Source organism: Pelobates fuscus, chromosome 7 (assembly GCF_036172605.1).
Source record: "Pelobates fuscus isolate aPelFus1 chromosome 7, aPelFus1.pri, whole genome shotgun sequence".
Lineage (NCBI taxonomy): Eukaryota > Metazoa > Chordata > Amphibia > Anura > Pelobatidae > Pelobates > Pelobates fuscus.
The window spans coordinates 165,378,279-165,400,853 of record NC_086323.1 but is presented as its reverse complement, the minus strand read 5'-3'; the positions used below and the strand labels follow the sequence as shown (position 1 = coordinate 165,400,853).

Here is a 22,575-nt window from a genome sequence, read left to right as displayed (position 1 = left end):
CTTTGAATCTGTATAGACCGTATCGCCAAGGTAGTCGGTCATCAACTTATGGTAGTTGTGATCCCGAGAAAAAGTTAAAACCATAGATTTCAAAGTAGCATCAGGACTCCTTAGCACCAGGAGTAAAACGCTACAGAGGCACTCACTCTGAACAAAGTGCAGTAAACTTGTACTGCCAAAAAGCAGCACCAAAACAAACAAAAAAAAAATGTAATCGACGTTGTATTAAAATTTGCACTTCTACACTACATCTTCGAACATAAAGATCATTAGGTTAGATGTCAACAATGGAGAAAGCATATTGCATCAGTAATGTTATCACTAAACATTTTACATCTGCCATCACAAAAAAGTTACAAAGTGACATTAAAGAACTAATGCTGGTCTACTAAAAGGTTATCACCGACTACAACCAACATACACAAAACGCCTTATAAAACTTTTTTTATTGAATACATCTGAAATAACATTTAATCCTGATCTCTAAGAAAAAGGCATTTTGCAAAGAAATAGTGAGAGTGACTTTCAAATTTGCTTCAAGATCTTCTTTAAATACTGTAGTGCAGGCATAGGCAACCTTCGGCACTCCAGATGGTTTGGACTACACCTCCCATGATGCTTTGCCAGCATCCTGGGTTTAAGAGCATTATGGGGGATTTGGTCCACAACATCTGGAGTGCCGAAGGTTGCCTACCCCTGCTTGTAGTGTATAACAATACAATAAAAATAAAAAAAATGTAAAAAACATTCATAAAAATTTATATAAATTTTTGGTATTTTGCTCTTTTCTTTTTTAAACAAAATAATTTATAAAATAAAGTCAGCATTTTGCATTTGCTGTATGATTACCCGTTGTTGGTCAAATCAAACCACTTGATAATAACAAAACAAACCTTTTTTTTTATTTTATATTCGATTTCTTTCAGCCTGGCATTAGCCATCTATTTCTTCTCTGCAATTTTTAAGCCAGTGAAATATACAAATCATATAGGGCAGCAAAAAAAATATGTACATTCCATGTACAGGATACATAAAACATAAATTTACATTTCTTGAAGTTAAAAATATTTTACATTAAATAAATCAAATGAATAATATGGGTCTGTAAAGTTAGTTCTCTTTCTTAAAATCTCATAATTCTCCAAAGAAGGGGGAAAAAAATCTTGTCTGAAAACAAAAAATATATATATTTATTTATATATATATTGAAAACTTGTAAAAAAAATAAAAATTAAAAAAATTAAATTTTAAGTAGTGCTTTCCTAATGTAACTTAACAGAACTGTAATTCCCTGCTTTCATTATGCATATATAATAAATTAAAAGCTATAAAATGCACTAAGTAGACAAAAGGGAAAAACACATTTATGATGTTTAATGTTCTTTGAGCATAAATGTCAGTCCAAAAAAAAATAAAAAGTTGCGATGTCAGAGGTAAACATGTTCAGATCTCAACTAGCGTAATCCCTATATGAGGGAGCACATATATTCCAAAATAGGCACCCATTTTTTTACTATAAATTTTTACAACAAATATTTTAGGGATGTTCTCCCCCAATTCCAAGTAATCATAATGCCCTTCTTTAAAGAAAAAGATAAGCAAATTTGTTTCAAGTGCATTGAATATTGGTGAAAATAAATCACCCTAGTACCTACTTGTGATGTACCCTATGCCCCCGAACCCTTTATATAGTTACATATATGTGCTTTAACAACGGTATTCTGAACACCCTATTTAAAACCTAACACCAGCTCAGTAAGACATTCTAAAAAGATGCATTCATAAAAGTGTCAAAGGATTTTGAAAAATAAAAATCCAAAAATGTTTAAATGAAATAAGAAAAACTCCCCTAAATAAATGTGTAAATAAATATATACATTTAATTACTGGCAGTATTTAAGGTTATATATATATATATATACACATATATATATATGTACACATATAGTCACAAAGCTTTGAAATAGAAGACAGCAGACCACAAAATTCCCATAAATGAAACCATATTGTAATTGATGCTTAGTTTATAGTGATAATAAGCACAAGTATGACGACAAAAAAATAGTACTGCATAGTAATGTTTCCCAATGATAAAACGGTTTTAGATCGTGAAAAAATGTGTATCTCTGACATTTTAACTCTAAAACAAAAAAAAAAACATTATATGAATATTATCCCCTCAAAAATACTTCATGATTGTGTGATGAATAGATGTTTATCTGGGATGACAGAGACACATCTTTGGCAGCAAACTATCTTAAAAATAAATTAAAAAAATATATTTAAAAAAAAATCTTAATAAAAAGTGGCAATAATAATTTGCCATATAAGTGACTAAATTACCCATCAAATGGTTTGTAAAAAAAAAAAATGGTGGATGGAAAAAAAATGTCATCCTCAACTTTTTTTGCTTTTGTATTAAGCAACTTGGAAATATGGGGGAGGGGAGTAAAATCTTGCAATTTCTGATCACTTATTGATATAAATATTGACATTTTAAACAGAACCTATAAAGACTTGTATGCAACGTACACAGCCATCCCAGTAACCATTAATACAGAATGAGTAGTAGATTTATGGTTAGATAATTTAACGGTCAGATCTTAACAGAAAGCGATCACAATATAAATGGTAAGAAGAGTCCTTGTTTTTTGAAACAAACCACAATATTTTATCACTCAGCCTGATGAAGGGATTGCTCATCTGTCCAAATATTCTCCCAGATTACCCATATCTCCATATAAAAACACATCTTTACCTTACTGTACATGTTCTTAATCCGTGCACCTTTGTCACAGTTTCCCTAATTACAAACCTCTAAATTCTTTAATTCTTTCAATAAATATTTTCCATTCTGTTTTCTGTTTTTTTTTTCGTTTTTGTTGTTCTTGTTGGTTTAAAGGTTTTACCGAGCAGTTGTGTGATACAAGGAGAAATGGATCCAGTTGCCTTGTGTTTGCAACTCCTAAATGATCTCTTTAAATATAGTCAGATGTACCATATAGGTCTTTGTATTGAGTCTTACTTACAAACAAACTGATCGACAATCTCTGTGCATTTCTTACATTTCACATAACAGCACCAGTGAAATTTGCAGTGACACCTCTCAGTCTGAATGGTTTTAAACTGATCATATCCTCTTCCGCAACACATGAGCTCACATCCATCCATGCCCTCTGAGGTTTTATTGCACAGCCTACCCTGGGTCCCCAACGATCCGGTACTTTCATTGCGAACACAATAGTCGGGACTCGGGTCAACGTAAACCAAATCGTTTGTGGTTGGAGAGTTGAATTTGTTGTTCACTTGTACCAGTTTTCCTCGGCTGTTTAGTTTCATGGCTGCGGCGCTGTCATATTTTTCCTTTAACAGGTCTCCCACTTTGCGAAAGTCGGCCAACTGAAGCCAGCAGGTCTTTAGGCTGCAAGATCCAGAAACACCGTGGCATTTACAGGCAACATCAGCCAATGTGCTTACAGCCTGTTAAGAGAGGGATGAATGCATTAGGTTATTCTATGTGAATTATGAAAAGAAAAATAATTTAATATTTTTTGATAAAAGCTTTCAAAGATGTTTCTCAACATATTAAAATATCAAAACATATTTACAATATATACAAAATATATCAAAAAATATTACAACATTTCAAAACAATCATTATATTCATTGATTTTAAAAGTTTAAAATGTTTTAATCATTTGGAAAGCTTATCTAACAATATTAAATCGAGGCATTAATCGGATATGAGCACCTGCAGATTTTTTGCAGAGAATAGGAATATAATCCAAAAAGGATAAGTCCAGGGCTAAATTGAAATCTCTGCACCTCCTGGCCATACAACTGAGTCAATTTGACGGACTTGAGATTCTAGATGAGCTTTCCTCCAGGGGGTTTGTCAAGCACTGTTTAGCCAACTCTGAATGCATTCTACATCGGTAGAAACCGATTCATGTAAGCAGGATACTCTGTTAAGTGGTCAGTAGAACAGATGGAGTAAAAGTTATAGCTGGTACAGGGGCAAGTTCCTCTCTTATCTTATCTGTTGGTGTCCATGAAAGAATGTGTGCATTTTGACAAAACTGAACAAGATACTATTTATTTGTAAAAGTAAGAATGTATGGATTCTTGTCACATAACAGTTAAGTAATTAAAAAAAAAAAAGATTATTCTAATGATGCACTCATACTGTACTATTTGGAGACATTTCCCTGTTGTCCCTCTTGGACACAAGAAAACAAATTTAGGATGGCAAGGCAGACAGAGCCCCAAATTCGGGACAGTCCCATCATATTCAAGATAATTGGGAGGTCTAGAATTTTAGCAAGTTACAACTGATAATTTTGAAGCTATAAATAGCTAAATATTGACTTACGGCTGAGTTGTATAATTTAGTGATAATTTAAAGGTCTAATAGTGTGGTATGGCTGCAGTCAGTTTACAGAGGAGTTTGCCTCATCATAAGTGATATCAGTTGATGTATAGCCAAGTTTGCTATGTGTGCAGACAAGCAGAGGAGAGAAAGCTGTACCCATGTTGTGTGTGCCATGTACACAAACTGCATGTACAACTTGGACAAAATTGATGTCAGTAGCAAGAATTTAGAATTCTGGCTGCCTGATTGACAGGTTTGAGAGACTAGATAGAGCTGCAGCAATTTGTACAAACTCAACTTATGCAAAGTTCTGTGGTGCTCACAGTGGCCCTTTAATGTTATCACATAATAGAAGTAATAATAGTATGCTGTTTAACATCTACAGTGCTGTACAGTGCTACAGAGTACATTAAATAGGCATTTCAAATCTGGTCTACAGAATTCTATCATGATTATCAGGGCTTTCAGCATAACTCCCGGTGGGCACGCTGGGTGGCATTTCACATTTAGACTTTCCCTATAGGTTGGACAACTCCGATAGGATAATAGCAGCATAGTTGACTTTAAACTCATTGCAGTTAAAGACACAAACACAGTGAAGTATGTGTTACAGGGAAATAATGCCACTGAGGGGCCTGAGAGATACATTAAAAAGAGAAACCAAATTCATGCCAGCAAAGAGATACGAAGCCACTGAAGTGGAGAGTGTCAGTCACATGTTGTGTGTGTTACCACACATTTTTTCTGTATAGATCATGCCCCTGCAGTCTCACTGCTCAATTATCTGCAATTTAGGAGTTAAATCACACCTCCCTGCATGTGACTTGCACAGCCTTCCTAAACATTTCCTGTAACGAGTCATCTAATGTTTAGACTTCATTCATTGCAAATTCTGTTTAATTTAGAATTTCTTATTGCCTGCTCTGTTAATAGCTTGCTAGACCCCGCAGGAGCCTCATATATGTAATTAAAGTTCAATTTACAGAGCAGTAGAGAAAAAAAAATATTAAATAAAGTTACATCTGATTGAAAATGAAACCATTTTGGTTTTCATGCAGGCTGTGTCCATCACAGTAAGGGGAGGTGTAGCTAGGGCTGCATAAACAAAAACAAAAGTGATTTCACTCATAAATGGCAGATAACTGAGCAGTGAAACGTCAGAGGTGTGATCTATGCACAAAACTACTTGGTGTCAAAACACAATTTTATCACTCAGATTAGATGAAAAACTGGTTTAGAAGTGAAAATATATTACCCATTGAAATATGAATAACCCCTCTTCAAATGGTTTAATTAAAATTGTCATTATTTTATAGAAATCCACTGTATTAAAGAAGCATAAAAGTGAACAGAATGCTCATATTTGACAGATATGTTCTATGTATTTTATCAGTTGCCAATCTTATAAGTCTACCAGACAGACACTAGAGGCACTTCCTGCTGTTTTACAGAGTTTGATTCCGTAAAACGACAAAGGACGTCCTCACACTTTGCATGAGATCCAGCATCTACAAATCCCCCATTTGAATTTGAATCAATGCTTTCCTATGGGGAGGGCCTAAAGCGCGCATTAGGTTCCCCCTCAGCGTCTGAGGAGGTGGAGATAGAGCCAGTCCCAAGGTGAGGGTTTTAACCCTTTATTTGCTGGTGGTGTGATGGTGGCCGAGGAACACTTTAGTGTTAGGAATACATATTTGTATTCGGTATCACACTGATATTCCCTCGGAGGTTCGAGAGAGAAACAGAGATCATGTGCGTGCATCATTGTCTTGGCAAGTGTTTCCTCAACTGGAAAATTATGTAACATTAAAATGCATTTGCCAAGGATTGTAGCCACTTTCTAGTATCAAAGGGGTCTCCACTGTATTGGGGAAGGCAGTGGCGGAACAAACGTAGACAGCGTCCTGGTGCAAGAAATTTTATTTGGCCCTCTTCCAGCGGAAGGATGGCCAAAAAAGTAGATCGCCATGTTTTGTACAACTCCCACAATGCTTTGCCAGCTGGGGATTTACCATTTGCTCATCCTTGCCTAGTTGTATTTGTGAGCAATGTTTCTGCATTTGAACGTAAGCATGTTTTTGTATGCGAGTATGTGTGTATGAATTAGTGGTGTATTTGTATATACCATTGTAATTGGAATGCAGTGGTGCACTTCTATGTAATGATTGTGTTTGAATGCTAGGGTGTGTTTGTATATAGTGTTGGCTTTTAAATGCAGGTGCACTTTTCTTTGTAGTGTTGATGTTTTAATGAAGGGGTGTTTGTATATAATTTTAACATTTTAATGCAGGGGTGTTTTTGCATGCAATGTTTGCACTTAATTGCAGGGCTGTGTTTTAATGTAGCGTTGGCTGTTAAATGTGGGTGTACATATGAATGAAGTATTGTTGTTTGAGTGAAGGGGTGTGTTTGTATAGAATGTTGGTAATTCAATGCAGGGGTCTCTTTGTATGCAATCTTTGTATGGGTATGTTTGATTCCTGGGATGTATGCACATATTCACTGTCACAGATACGCAGACACATTGACACACAGACACAATGATAAACACACACATACATGTATACAATATGTATAATTTTTACAATTAATTTTATATTTTAGCCACCCTCCTGATAACATACCTTTTTTGAGCAGAAGGGTGACTTTCCTGGGACCTGCTGGTGTCTGAGGCTAATGGGGGTCTTGGCTTGGAATACACACCCCTCGCTGCTTTTTCCTCCAATCCTGCCTGTGCTGCAGCCTCCTCCTCCTCTCTAAATCCTCTACCTTCGCAGCTTCCTCTGTATCTGGGAGGAAGTGACAGGCTTTCACTTCCCCCCAGCAACACTACAGGTCATGCTGTTAAAGTCCTGCGGTGCCAGACTGGGCCCATGTTCATCAATGCCCATCCGGTGATCAAAAGTGCATGGGCCTACTGATGGGTCCCCTCAATGTACATCATCAGATTTATTGGAGAATCAGATACAACTGTCTCTGTGTCTATCATGATTTTCCAATAAATCTGCTGATGTATGAAGACCTTGAGTGCCTAGGCTACTTTGCTGTTACTATATGGATTAGGGGTTTGCCAGCCCTAGGTACAGTGTACCGAGGTCTACAGGTGATGAGTGCAGATCCCTCTTTTTTCTGCTATCTTTAGAAAATGTTCTGTGAATGTTGTTATAGGAGCCCTGAACTGTATGTATTATTTCACATTATTAAGAGGGGCTATCAGTTCTTTAAGGGATTAAGGAGGTGGAAACCTACTTCACATTCTACATTCGAGAACGTTCCACAGATGGGGCAAAGAGGTTCATATTTGGTGATTGGAGAGTCTACTTAAGGCAGTGCTTGAAACACTGATTGCATCTGTCCCTGCAGAATGACCTAATATTCCTTTGTCACTATAAAACCATGTGGAGCAATGTTTGGAGTTAGTTATTCTGGTCAAATGGCTGTCCACACTATTACAGATCATTTCCAGCTGGTATCAGATGCTAGAGAAAGCCACCAGGAAATGTAAGTTTGGTAGAAACAATATTACGTTTCTACATGGCTTACATGCACAGATTTTGTGTTTTTCAAAGCAGGTTATGTGTATTTGTGCAATGTCCGTAGATACCATAGAGGTAAGGAATTCTGAAAAGTAGCCTTGAAATAACTTTCAACTTTCTGAAGCTCGTGGTCTTTAGTTCTTGTTAAGACTGGGTCACACAGATGCTGATATTTTACCTATTATTTAGCAACAGTGGGTGAGTTCCAAATTAAACCAGTGTTCCTCTTTTCCAACAGGAGTCCCACCTTTGGGGATGGGTGAGCAGGGCCCCATATTTTAGAGGGGCCCAAAGTCTTATACTGCTTTTGTATTACCCCCAATCTGTCTTCTCCATCGACTAGGTTTGTCTAATTATCAGGTCCTCTTGCTCAGATCTCTCACTGCTATCCTTTGCAAGTCAGTAAGATATGGAAAGTGTTTGTGTTGCACAGACTTTACACTGCATCTTGTATCATTCTGGCGGTCAAAAAGCAACAAATCAGGGGTTCTGGTCCACACATCTCACTGCTTCCTTTTTCCTTCCGAATGATAAAGACCCCCCCCCCCCCCTATTGCATAAACAAATAAAACTCTGAATTCACCTATAGAAGCCTACATGCAGCATCTGACTTTTGGTTGATTTAAAAGGGACACGGAATACTGATATTTGAAATTTTAAGGCAAGCCAGAGAGTATCTCAGTAAATAAATGATAGCCTTTAATTGTTACATGTGCTTCTTCATGCTAAAATACAAGGTCAACAACAGAATCCCCTCCCCCACCCCATCAAGGCCTCAGGTGTTTGTTTTTTTTACTGCAGAGACCATTTTGTAATGAGATGCGGGGAAATGTTCCATTTTGCAACTTTAGCCACTATACACATTCATCTTTCTTCCCCCGAATTCCCTAAACAGTGCCATCCTTCACTAGAGCCAAGCCAAGGGTAAAGTATCGTTTTTGTGAAGAAAGAACTTTAGAACAATGTGAGATTTAAAGCTGTGATATTAGTCATTCAAGTCCAAGTGTCTCTTTATCCAGATTATCACAAATTAAATCTGGGACCAAAGACATACAGACTGCAAAATCAAGACCTTGATAAATCTTTACATGCAGAACCAAATGATGGAACCACAGCTGAATTCTCAAATTCAGTTATGTTAAAACTGAATTAGATTAAATCTGTCTGGAAATTATGTTCAACTACAATCTGGTTGGACAGAAGTTAGTTGCAGGCAGACAGTTAAACTTACAGAAGTTTGTATCATAACAAAAATCTATCATTAGCACGATTTTGATAATTACCTCCATGGGGGAAATGGTTATTATTCAATATACCCTGTAGGTAGCACATGTATTTTGTTTATTACATACCATTAACTAATTCATATGATTTAATAAAAAGTCTAATTATTTGATTAATTCAATACAACTGACTTTTGCTAAATCTAAAAATAGAAAGCGGTCCAGGCACTCCAGGAGTCAAAGAAGAAGTTTATTAAACCCACCGCCAATCACAACGTTTTGACCTGTACGGTCTTTGTCAAGCCGTCAAGACCGTACAGGTCAAAACGTTGTGATTGGCGATGGGTTTAATAAATTGCCTTCTTTGAATCCTGGAGTGCCTGGACCACTTTCTATTTTTTGTTCTATCAAGTATTTGGTTGTTGGTACTGGAACCGGCCTGGTTGCACACAGATTCACATCACAATGGGGATTGGGTGCAGTTCCACACCCCTGTTTCCTTAGCGTTATTGGAAATTTAAACCAGACTGTTTTCATGCAGGAAACAGTACTTCAGACTCTATTGTTGCCTGAAGATGTCAAAATTCCTTTCCAGGGGTATCATATTCACACTGGAATTGTTGAGGTTGACACACTGACATATTACACATGTGTACATTGCCATGAAAGATGAAGATATACTCCTGGAAATTATTTTGGCACCATATTTAGCGAACTCTGAATTTCTGCTTTCTGTATTAGAAATAATTTATTATTTTTCTCTAAGTACCAAAAGCATTGCCGTAGTAAATGTTTTACATCTCAGTTTGGGAATGTAGTAGATTTGTCAGATTAACACATTTAGTTTTAAAGTTGACTTATAGATTTGAATCAGGTTCAATTTGAATCTTCAATTAATTATCTCTACCTTCCAATACCTCCAAATGTCTTTGTACCCCAATTCCGACAACAAAATACCAATAATTACGATTAACACAGCATAGAATATCATATCATCCAGGCTAGATAGCGTGGATAACAAATTGAGTAACAAGCTCTTTCAACAAAATAATTGGGCAAATGGCTAATGGCACATGTACTGGATTACAATTCTAGATTAATATTTGAAATGATTGACAGAATGAACAAAGAGTTTGAATAACATGCACGAGACAAGTAGTCTTGGGAGTGTATGTATAGATTACTAGCGATTTACTTCAATCTTTATTGTAGGAAATGAAAATCGTATTGTTAGCAGAGTATGAGATTTTCTTTTCTAGATTATATATTTTTGCTAAAGTCACAGTTTGACTATTTAAGCCTCAGTTTTGCCTTTCGAATTTCATTTGCTAAAAATCTGAATTTACTGAGTAACCATGAGGGTTATTAACCAAAGTATGAAATGCCTGAATGTCACATTTTTATGCCAGAGAAGCCGTAATATAAACATTGCTGATTTAGAGATTATTATTTTTTTCAATTTGTCTTTTGTGATGTTTATATTTAAATACACTTTTAATTCCAGACAATTCACACTTTTTAGTGAAAAAAATCCTAATTAAATAAAGCTTAGTTAATTTTTGGAAAAACAACACATATTAAAGATAAACTAACCACTCTTCACAATGCATGCAATAAAATAATGAATTGCCTTTTCTTACAGGATGATGTATTTATTGGAAGTAAAATAAAATTAAATCCCCTTTTGACATAGTTACTCACCCTTCTCCCAGCTTCATTATTGTGCAGATTCATCAAAATCCTGGCACTCTCATAGGATCCTTTCTGATAGATTTTCTCCCTTTCTCGAGCATCCACAAATTCCTTTGCAAATCTAAAGCCATAATCTAAATTATCCCCACAGCCACCCCATAGCCAATCACGGGGTAAATCCTTTGGCCTGGCTGCTCGACTGCAGCCACAGGTTGAGAGCTCCCCCTCTCGGCAGGCTCGGCTCACTGCATTCACAACTCCAGCAGCACTGATGGAATAAGTAAAAGCGGTCTCTCTGCTTCCTGTAAGGAGAAAGAAATAAATGAGCACAACTGTCATGGGCATCACATTTGCCCCCAAGGGACAGATATGTATATTAGTGTAATAAGATGTCAATAATTAATCTGCAAGATTCCAGTGGATGTGAAATGCAATCAGAATCCAGTGGCAATATTGCAGAGAAAGTAGTATAAAACGAAAAAAACACTTTTATTTATTTTCTTCAATAGCCAGGATTTCGGTTTTAAATAATGGCTTACAGTTTGCACATGCTATAAACAATCTCTTCACATATAAAGTTGCATTTTCAGATTAAACGTGAAGTTGGTACCTAATTATACTGCAGGATGGAGTGTATTTTAAGATTCAATGAAGGCTTTATCTGTAACTCTAGCCCAGAAACCCTTGAGCAGAAAAGTTCCCTTTCCACTAAATGAAAACCGTATGATCAGCAGGAGAAGCTCTATGCTTGGAGGGTTACAATAACTGCACTTAAATTACTTTGCAAAATAAATGTGCAATAGAAAAAACCAAATCTTCGCTTTTTCTGGTTTGTAAATCCGATCGGTATCTTTTTGTTTCCTTACACAAAACTGTAATCCTTATTCTTGCATTGTACTAAAATCTTATGTATCTTTATCTCAGAGGGTACCTTAAAACCACTAAGAGGTAGGATTTAAATACATTGCAACAGGATGTTTATATTAAATTATAAGAAAAATATTCTATGCAGTCTGTGAAATGTGAGTAATGTATAGGGATCTATAAGCCACAGACAGGCCATAGGTGAAGCTGAGATATTACAGTTAATGGCACAAAATAGAGAACAATAAACAATACATACTGTTGCTGTGATGGAAACAATGAGAGAGGGAAAAGTCTCCTACAGAATAGATGAGAAGTCTAGTTCTTTAACCCTTCTATTGCCAAGGTGATACAATATTAGAAAGGGCAAACCTCCTTAATTATCTTATAGGTTTGAATTCTTTTTTGGGAATCCTTAGCCCTTTTAAAGGGGCAAATGGATGTCATATCTCCTTTATACAAAAAGTTAACCAACTCAAACGTCTTGAACAGCTGTTAACTCTATCGGTGCTAAAGTTAGGCAAATCCCTTCACTGACAGTCCTGGTATGCCTCTGGTATTGAAGAGGTTAAATTCTTATATGCAGCCCTTTAACTATTAAATGGACAATGGCTTAAGCTAATCTGTACATGTGTATCAGGGAAAAGGGTAGACGTCCAAAGAACTACAACTCCCATGATGCCCTGACAGCCGTAATGAAGGCAAGGCATCATTGAAGCTGTAGTTCTGCAATGGAATGAGATCTATCTTTTTGGCCAGCTAATGTTTCATATCATAACATGCCAGATAGGATGTTAACTCCCACCAATAAGGTATTTGCAAAAGAAAAAAAAAATCTGCACACTTGTTCTATTATAATTATTGATTGCCACAATAAGGAACTTTTCCTATTCAAATCACTTTCTGACATTCAAATGACTCATTGTAATGTATATTTATTGAGTGTTAGCATTTTTCAAATCAACTTCTTTATAGCAAGAGTGTGTGTGTGTGTGTGTGTGTGTGTGTGTGTGTGTGTGTGTTCTATGTTTATTTTTAACAACATGCACTTTGCTATTGATGTGCATACCTTGTGTAAAGTACAAATTAAACTTGTGATTTTTAGAAGGTATGTAGAGGGAACATTGATGGCTGAAATTACCCCACAAAAATGCTCCAACCTTCCTACCAAAGCACATTAATTCTGTAATGTATATCATCTTAAAAGCCTTGCAAATTTACATCTCAGTTAATTTCCCAGAAAAAAAATAAAAAAAAATGATACATCTGTTTTGCTGCCCAGTTTATGAAAATTAAATATGGTCTGAATAAGTCTCAGGTTCTTAGCAGTCAATGAAAAGGACTTTTCAAAATCCTAGTCAGAGACACACACTGAATATCAGTATTAAGGAGAAGCAGTTAGTTTAAGTGGCTAATTGCCCTTATAAATTACTTCTGTGTTAACTCTTTAAGCTAGAGAGGTGTTGGGCAAGTAGAGGCAAAATGTTGCACATAATAGACTGGTTTCCAAACAGTTAAGGCATTTCCCTTTAACACACCCAGTGATACACAAAATAAACTAAGTACACACAAAACAGATTTCTTTTTCTTTTCTTTTTTTTTTTTTCTAGCTACTACTATCTACTATCCAGGAGTAGAAAAAAACAAACAGCTATATTAATGACAATTACAACGGATATGTATCAACTTCAAAATAATGCTTGTGTTAAACCAACATATTCAATTGTAAAATGTCCCAAAACAAAAAGAAAGTTTTGTTAATTTGTTTCTACATATAAAGAAACAGTTACACAATCTAAGATTTTGGTAAACTTTGTCTGGAAAGTTATAATTTTTTTTTTTTTTTTTTTACCAATTAAAACAACAAACAGTCAATTTTTTTTTACAAAATAAATAAATAAATAACATTTCTTTTAGTAGATTGCATTAAAACAAAACAAATACATCACATATATAAACACATAAATAAATCCCACAAAAGCAGGATTTCAATCTTAAAAGTGAAGGAACATTTTTTTATTAAAAAAAAAAAAAAAAAAAAAAAGCTGGGTGTGTGTAATAATTAATATATATTTAAGACTTGTAGAGATACACAAATGTAGCATAACGTTTGGGCTGCTAACTGCAACTTTGTGGGTCTTTTTATTGAAATGGTTTATTGAAGACTGAATTTGCTACAGTAAGACCTAAATAGAAAAACTATTTATTTTTTATTAAAAAAAAAAGGAGTTTCCGAAATGTTCAGTTTTTCTATTTTGACAAATATGTTGCAAAAGAAAATGGATTTTACAATTTAGCTTTCGGGAGTGTATTCCTCAGGGTTTAACATGCATGCAGGAATGGTGTAGTACAGAGAGCACAGATTGATAAATGGGTACCTACCTATCTGCATGACCCGACCAAATACAGAGGTATTGTCCACTGTGCTGCAGTTCCACCTCCTGTGCCTGAATTGGTACTGGCACTCTTTGATGCCAGTCTTTGCCCCCTCCCCAATGTATTGCATGTGGTCCTGGTACAGCTGGCAGAGTTTCTTCTGTCCCTGGGACAGTCCTGATAACTGGCTGCAGAGGGGCTGAGCCCCAATTATATACACCTCGGGGATCTGCACCGGATTCATGGCCAGCGACCTATACAGAGACAATAGGGTCAACATGTACAGAGGAAAATGCTATTAACCCTGCTATTAACCCTTGATGCACTGGTGTAAAATCAAACAAACAGTCTTTTGTATATAGCTTTACCTTTATTTATTTGTTGTTTATTTTTTTTTTGGTTCATTTGTCTATTTATTTTAATAGTGGAACACGATTTCTTTCATGGTCAGCCAAAGGGTTAAAATATGGCTGTATCTAACGGCCCCCCTCTCCTCCTCCCCCCCCCACCCATCTCCCCCATTTTATAGGTAACAAGATTAAAAACTAAAAATGATGGAACCCCTGATGTTTGTCAAATAGAAACTAATTCAATATTACAGTTCATTCATTAAACAATGACTTCTAGTAAATTCAAAATTCTTTTTTTTTTTTTTTTTTAATTCTGGCAAAAATAAATATATATATAATTTTAAACAAGGGTTATTCTGGACATAAATTCGCCAAATTCGAGTTTGGTTTCAACGCAGTTAATGATTTAGTAAATAAACATCATAAAGTTAAGGATAGATGTGAAAATCTAGGAAAATTTTGATCATTTGAAAAATCTAATATATCGATATTCTGTTTGTAGACACTGCAGGGCATTGCACAGCCTCGCCTGTATAGAATATTGGAAGCATTCTGAATAATTAAAAAATATCTGTAAATAATGAGCTGCATCGAAAAAAAAAAAAAAATCTTAAACCGTTATCCTTTGAATGAGTGTGTGCGAATCAGGTCTCTATATACTTTATAAAATATAAGACATCAAAAAACAACCGCACAATAAGTAATACTAGATTATTATGGGATGCCTAAAAGAAGGCTCTGCATCCTATCAAACAGTAGAATAGTGTAATTAAAAGAACACATTCTAGTATTCGGTTACATTAAAACAATTGAAAGTGAAGGTCATACTTACCACCATGAACCGGCTTCTACTATAGCCTGTGACACACAACTCAGGGTCACTATCAACAATAATAGGTGCCTTAATGTCATTGCACTGCAGGGTATTAGTAATCCCAAGGAGTTCTGAAAAACATGAAGAATATATCAATATTTGGGGGAAAATGGGAACTTGCACTGAGCACAGTCGTTTAAAATACACATTTATTTTAATAAACATTTATAAAAAAAATATATATATAAATAAATTCTAGTGCACTATATATATTTTTGTAAAGTAATGAAACATACACAGAGTACAAATATAAAATAATGCCTGTAGAATATGTATTAAAACCATAGATTCTACACTTAGATTCAATTTTATTATATGCAATGGTGTATTGTCCTAAATCCCAATGCAAAAACTAAATGCAGTACAAATGACAAACGATTGCAAAATCACACACACACACACATATACATGGTAAATCTTTGTGTTACCATGCAGGAATGAAAAATGTGACATTGCCTAATTATTTTGAGAAAGGACTTAGGACTTTAGAGATGATGGAAGTAACATACATGAAGATGAGATATATTCTGAAGCTGAAGTCAAATTGGATATGTCCTTGTATTACAAAACAGAACCCTCTTAACACCCACCGTCCCTCTGTGGACAGCTTTGTCTTGAAATATTAAAAAAATGTTGAAAAAAGTTCCTTTAAATAAAAAGACTCCCAGGCCAATCCCCTCCTGTCTCCTGCTACAGTATGACAGCCCTGTTAATAGAGTTCCCAAGGATGTCCATTCCCCAAGACAAATACTGAGGAATAACATTCAGATTGAGCAATCTCCACAGCTGTCAGGTCCAGACTGCTCATCTGAGAGCAGACACCCAATAGACAGACCAACTATTAGAAAAGGAAGGGGGCAGGAGGGGGGGGGGGGGGGGTATTTACACTTAAAACTATAGAATCTTAAAAATGGAATACATTTCACAAGTCCAACAACAACAAAAAATCTTTACACTAGCACGCTCCATCAAGGAAAGGGTAAACTGTACTCAGATCATACATGGACAGAATAGGACTTCTATTTAGGACCTGCAGTTGGAGGGTCTTCAAGGCCCTGCCTAGTCCTAAAATTCAAAGATCAACCTCTGAGCCTCAAACCTTGACCGAGATCTTGGTGGATCCTTCACAGACAAACATATTCACTTTTAGTCGACAATTCCTTTTAAACAAATCAAAAGCTGGAGATCACAGCTGTCCCCAGAATACTTATCTGACCACCAAACAAAGACCATCTCCCTGTCTCTCACCTTCATCTGGCTTCGCTTCCCCTCTGAGTGTGTTCTCCTCTAGATCAAAGCAGATTGCTCCTCATCCCTGTAACTCTTTTAATGACTTGCTACTTACTCTGCCAAACTGTATCTATAATGCAGCTATCCCAGCCCCATCATGTCTAGTCAGAGAGGGTTATTTATTGCTAGATCTGATAAGTGTAAGATTGCACAACCTTCAATGCCAAAAAGCACTGTCTATCCACAGCCTGGACTGCATATTATAAATACAGCTCACTAAAAATATCATCTCTATATACATCAACATTTACTTTTATAGTGGATGCACACATAAGCAGACTGGGAGAAATGATTAATAACAAAAAAAATGACATTAATGTTAAGATCTACACGAGTTTTCGTTTACTTTTGATTGATTAGCTTACAGGAAAAAACAAAAAAACACGCACACACACACAAACACAAACAACAAACAAAATCCAACTCCGAATTTTTTTAAATTATTTTTTTAATAAAATATTTTCTATATGTTTAAAAACAGTTATACAGAAAAAAAACACTCAAGTCAAACTAATTCATCATAATCTATATTATTAGAACACACCCAAGCCCGCAGGGTAATATATATCACAAAAAGAGAAACAGCTCTATCAACTTGCAAATAGCTGAAAACGAATACTTACCTTTAAATATGACTAAGCTGCTATTAAAAACAAAATATCACAATGGTTCTTACTTTGTATCGCTTTGTGCTGTGACAAAACTCTTTCGATTTATCTTGATATTTGTAAAGAATACATTAGATTGAAGACAGGCGAATAATGGAGTGGAAATGCAAAAGAAATAATTCCATCCTGGTTTATCCTGAAAACATCTGAAGTTGTTAGACCTTCTCAAACACAGGGACATAATGATTAGTGAGCACATTTGATTGTAAATTCTGTATAGCGGTAAGGGGTGAGGGGTGAGTTCCCCCCCTTCTGTTTTCACTTATGTTTTTAGTTAAGAGTAAAATCCTAAGTCTCTAAACTCAAATTCTAGTTAATACATTAGGTGTTCTTGTGAATACATGGTCAATAAATCAAATCTCTTTTCCAGTTTTGTTTAAGATATATATTTTAAAACACATATTTTAGCTTGTTTTTAAATCCACAAAAGCATGTTACTATAATTCTAATTTTTATTTTTCAGATTTTTTTTTAAATTTACTTTTAAATTAAATAAAGTTCAAGTAATACAATAAAACAATGCCAAGAAGATATAAAAAATTTTTTCGAAAAAGTAAAGGTGTATTTTATTTAAATCGGCGACCCATTACGTGGGGGATATTCGCCTCTAAAAAAATAATCGTGAAAACGAAATTTACATTTTATATTTATTTACACTGTAATTCGGCTGATATATAAATTGCTACTATGTCATATTTAAAATATATCAGAGAATTTTATTAAATGGAGTCTGATATACTAAATGTATTTTAGTTACATCTAGAATCATTTTAGTTGTAGATTAATTCCCACCTGGAATCATTTTCAAATAACTTATTAAGAATTACATTACATTATTTTTACGAAAACGTTGCAGATATATTGAAATTTTTTTTTTTTAAATGCACTTTTTACATAATAGTTTGTCAGTTATTTTTTTATGTATACTGTATATTTATTTTTATTTTTGCAACAATCGTGATATTGTAATATTGTTTACAATCTGAAACTATTAAACAAAAAGAAAAAAAAAGGAACAATTTAACAAAAATATATACAACAGAAAGAAGCTGGGTTAGAAAAATATATATATATATACACCAAAATCGCTTCTAAGGAATCGACACACGGGGGCATCCTGCTATAACTAGGGATTTCAGAAGAGGGGGGGGGGGGGGGAGAAGAAAAAAAAAAAGATAGGATTAAATTTGGTCTAAGAGGGGAAGGGGGGGAGGGCGTATACTTGTCAAAGTAATATACTACAAATTTATGATGATAAGAAATCAGTCTGGACATACATAGGGTTCAGGTAACTAAGACAATGAGGTAAAGAGATCTATGAATCCTTGGTACATAGTACCATGCAATGGGATCTGGCGATGAATTGTTTAATCTGGAACTGCTAGGGTTATTGTCTAATATTTCACTAACTCTAGACAGCTCTAATAAAATGACCAGCTTAAAACGGAGGAGGTGGGAAGGATCTCAGTGTTCATATTAAACAATTTAAAAAAAATAAAATTTGGAATAAAATTGTAAAGGTTTTTCAGGGTGACGTGTGTTGGGGAACCCCTAAATGCTGATCCCCAGGTAAAGAAAGGTCTGCTCTAGAACATCACAGAATGTACACTGTCCAGTTAGGGGTATAATTCCCCTTTCCAATATACCATTATTGCCCTGTCCCCCCAAAATCACAAAATAAGATTGATACCCCAAAACCAGTGTTACTCTGGCTACATTTTTATAACAGCTTCAGCACTTTTACCCTAGATATGTTAAAGACCATCGTTGGCTTCTTACAGCCCTCTAACATACTGATCTCCAATTCAGTGCTGTACCCCTTGACATTCCCAATCAAGGCATAAGTGCCATCGCCCTCATCCCCCCAAAAAAGGGGGATATACAAAATTATCAGAGTCTCATTGCTATCCTGTATATCATTACAGGGTGCAATCAATAACCCCGCATTCTATACCCTTCTTACCCTCCCCCAATTTTAAACCATATCCCTATCAATATTAATTACATCATTACTGTCTCCCCCCCCCCCCCCAAAATATATATATATATATATATACACACACACACACACATACAAAAACTCATTATTATATTATTATTATTATTATTATCATCAACACACAGATCTTAATACCATCATCTACCAGCTATCTCCAATATCTCAATGATATGGTTTGGTGTGACCTTGCCCATGGTTTGTCCGATAACTAGCAGAGAAGGATTTTAGATGCCCATTGCTACAATGATACAATAACGAGATCAGCCTGAAACCACACGCCATCACAAGTCAGGAGGGCCTGGGACCACATGGCCACATGGCCACAACTTCTAGCTAGTCCTGTGGCAACCAGGAATCCTTCATAATCAGTCGACAAGAAGACAAGATTCCTCCCTTTAACAGACTCTTCTCCCAACTCTACACAATAAGTCCGACCTTTCCCAAATGATGATATGGATTAAGGATGATGGGAGTTGTAGGCAGACCATTGGCCAGCTGTTTCGAGGCAGGTAGCATGGAGCTGGTCTGTGGTATAGCTGCTTAGTTTGAGCTGACAGCTCTGTTTATTTTAAGGTAATAAAACTGTTGGGATTTCTATAACGGCTCATTTCATAAAGTTGAGCAAGGACTGGCTCTGGTCGATGCTAAAAATAGCCAGCAAGTAGCTGGCACTGTTAAACCAGATTCACAATGTTTTTTTTATTTATTTATTTTTTAAGCACAGCGTGATTCACAAATTGGGTTGAAAAGTTACATTGAACTGGCTGATCAAGCTCAGAAAAATCAATATATGTCCTACCGGAAGGGGGCAGTGTAGATCAGGAGATGCTCACTATGGAGACCATAGGTAGGACACCTCTGGTTTTCTCCTGGTCAACCACCAATAGAAATGACCACCTAGATTTCTCCTGTTCCTCTGGAGATGGCTTCTGACCCTAAGATTACCCAGCAATCTCCTGGGACAATGAGTCTGTGATGACTTGAGGGTTAGTAAGTGTTCTGTGGTTTATGGCCAAGCTTACATTGATATTATTATGATCATCATAAAGCCATTATAGCATCTCAGGATGACTATAAGGAACTTTATAGCAACTGAATTCAGGGTTAAAGAATGTCATATTGTTTAGAACGCCCCTACCATTCTAGATCCCTGGAGGAGATATTGAGCCACCAGCAGTTAGAACGTTTAGTAAATTTAGATTTCTCTAATTATAGGAAGTAAAAATATCCTTAAAAAAAAAATTCAAATAAAAAAAAATTCTCATCCTTAATGTCTACTAGAAATAGCTCAGGTTACTTTAGTGATAGGGTCGTTTGCCAACGTTTCTACCAAGAGGGGAGAAAAAAAGCGAATTGCTGTATTTTATATTTAAATAGAATAATGGGTAGGTAATGAATGGGACTAGCCATTTCTCGCTAAATGCATTCTGCAGCTCGCATCACACTCAGCCAACATCAGCATAGTGTGCCAGTACTAAAATATTTGAAAGAGTTAGACAGATTAGAAAAAGAAAACCATAGCAGATCTATGTCAGAAAATGGTCGTGCAGATAGTATTCTATAAAAAGTAAGTTCCTCGGAGAACTGAGTCCTATCTAGATGTACATTAAAAGTGTATATGTTGCAAAGAGCTCTTGCTGGAAGTCTCCAGGAGGAAGAGCAGGGGATTTAATTGTTGTGAGCAGCTCTGGGTGAACCACTTGATGAGAGGTGTAATACGAGCAGGCTATATACATATTAATAAACACCTCTATATAAAATGTATATTGAAGTCATGTACACAATGTATAGAAAATCGGAGGGCATTGATGGATCTGGCACTTACCTTCATTATAATTCAGTTAAAGGACAGTTAAATAATCCAAATTTAAGTCAGTTAAATCCAGGAATATAGAACCTTGCAGCTCCAGAATAGGTAAAATCCAGAGAAGAATTTGAGGGGGTATCCCCTAAAAAAAGGAAAAATTCACACACTCCCTGTAAATCAGATCGAGGTGACTGGAACCCCCTTTTCTTAAAACAGGATCCCCAACATCAGATCCCCTAGGTCCTTAGAATGTAGGGGAACTCTCCCTCTTCTTGAACAAGATAAATCTCCCCAAATCTCAGGGTTGATACCCAGCTGGCAGGTAATAGTTCTTTTCCAGTTGCAAACACCCCTCAAATATGCAGAGTAAAGGGTACCCCTATAGTTTTTACACAGTGCTCAGCACCTGGACAGAGAGACCCTGTCTGCACAACCAGAGTCCATCAGGGATCGCAGCAAGAATAAGGGGGTCCCAGAATCTCCAAGAATCCCCCCACAAAAAACTTAATCAGCTATAAAAAAAAAAGTAAAATATAAACACTGTAATTCTTGCTCTAATTCCAAGGTGGATGTCAGCCAGGAGAGGGTGCACCTCTGTTTCTTTTTGGGAATCCAGTTGAAAAAAAAAAATAGAAATCCCAAGTTAGGTTTCCAGACTCCTCACCCCAGACACAGATTTGCTTTAATGGGGGGGCTTGTGTTCCTCTTTGCCTCCTGAGTCTTGATCCCACTCAGTTAGACACCCTTGGGGGCTCCTATACAATCCATAAGTAGATCCGATTCCTGGTCTCTGGGCTGGCAGAAGGGGGTCCCTGTTTGGATAGAGGGGGCTCTTGCTGCACCTCTGCTGCTACCTCCTGTCCTCAGCTCTCAGTGGGTAAACTTTGAGATGCAGAGCTGGGAAAACTTCAGTGTGGCGCATGCGCAGATCGCTAACCTATAGCAAGCCAGACTGCCTTTAACGCTGTGTTAGCCAGCACAATGCACTGGCTAATCACTAGGGGGTGGAATGGGAACCGTGCTGGGGGCTAGGAGGGTCCTCAAACCAGGAACACGATGATTATAGGCAGAAAAAAAAGTGGAAAGCATTCAGGATACACTGCTACATGCGCTGTGCTTTTGGCCGGGGGAATGAGAAATGTTTCTTTAAGGCTCACCTTTATCAGCCATCTAAAGATTATTCTTTTTTTTATATACTTAAAAAATATATATATCCAACTCTCTACCTATGCGGTGTTTTACAATGACAGATGGGCATTTTGTATATTTATTAATATATCAAAACACAAAATCTGAGTGCTGTAGAATCTTTTTCAGTGCAGCTGTCAATCATAGATTTGACTCCAGTGTGTGATTGACACTTCGCTGGGTGATTGACAGGTCAGTTTGGAAAATGATTCTGCAACAGCTGAGATACAGCAATATCAGGACTTACTGTGAACCTAGCTTCCACCCAGCATGTCTGTATAGACATTGGAAGGAAACTGGGCTAACTGTAGGTGGCCCTGGAATAATTTCAAGATG

General features: G+C 36.2%; 1 protein-coding gene across 3 annotated transcripts; it reads right to left on the bottom strand.

Moving 5' to 3' along the window:
* Window positions 1-1,870: 1,870 nt before the first annotated feature.
* WNT5A (Wnt family member 5A) lies at window positions 1,871-21,908 on the bottom strand. Of its 3 annotated transcripts, none has more exons than XM_063426891.1 (5): window positions 16,536-16,585; window positions 15,246-15,358; window positions 14,070-14,317; window positions 10,833-11,125; window positions 1,871-3,480 (listed from the first exon to the last, which is right to left on the bottom strand). In XM_063426891.1, the coding sequence occupies exons 1-5, from the start codon at window positions 16,539-16,541 to the stop codon at window positions 3,022-3,024; spliced, it is 1,119 nt and encodes a 372-aa protein (XP_063282961.1). In that variant the 5' UTR covers window positions 16,542-16,585; the 3' UTR covers window positions 1,871-3,021. The 3 variants fall into 3 exon arrangements, with proteins under 3 accessions (XP_063282961.1, XP_063282962.1, XP_063282960.1); XM_063426892.1 differs by lacking the exon at window positions 16,536-16,585 and adding an exon at window positions 15,797-15,880; XM_063426890.1 differs by lacking the exon at window positions 16,536-16,585 and adding an exon at window positions 21,070-21,908 and having other exon boundaries at window positions 1,872-3,480.
* Between the last annotated feature and the right edge of the window lie 667 nt (window positions 21,909-22,575).

What these genes read in the sequence shown, in the direction of transcription:
- WNT5A (XM_063426890.1), bottom strand. An exon ending in TGGTCGGGTCATGCAGATAG is followed by an intron (nt 11,126 to 14,069) that starts GTAGGTACCCAT and finishes TTCTCCTTACAG; the next exon opens with GAAGCAGAGAGACCGCTTTT. An exon ending in ATAATGAAGCTGGGAGAAGG is followed by an intron (nt 3,481 to 10,832) that starts GTGAGTAACTAT and finishes CTCTCTTAACAG; the next exon opens with GCTGTAAGCACATTGGCTGA.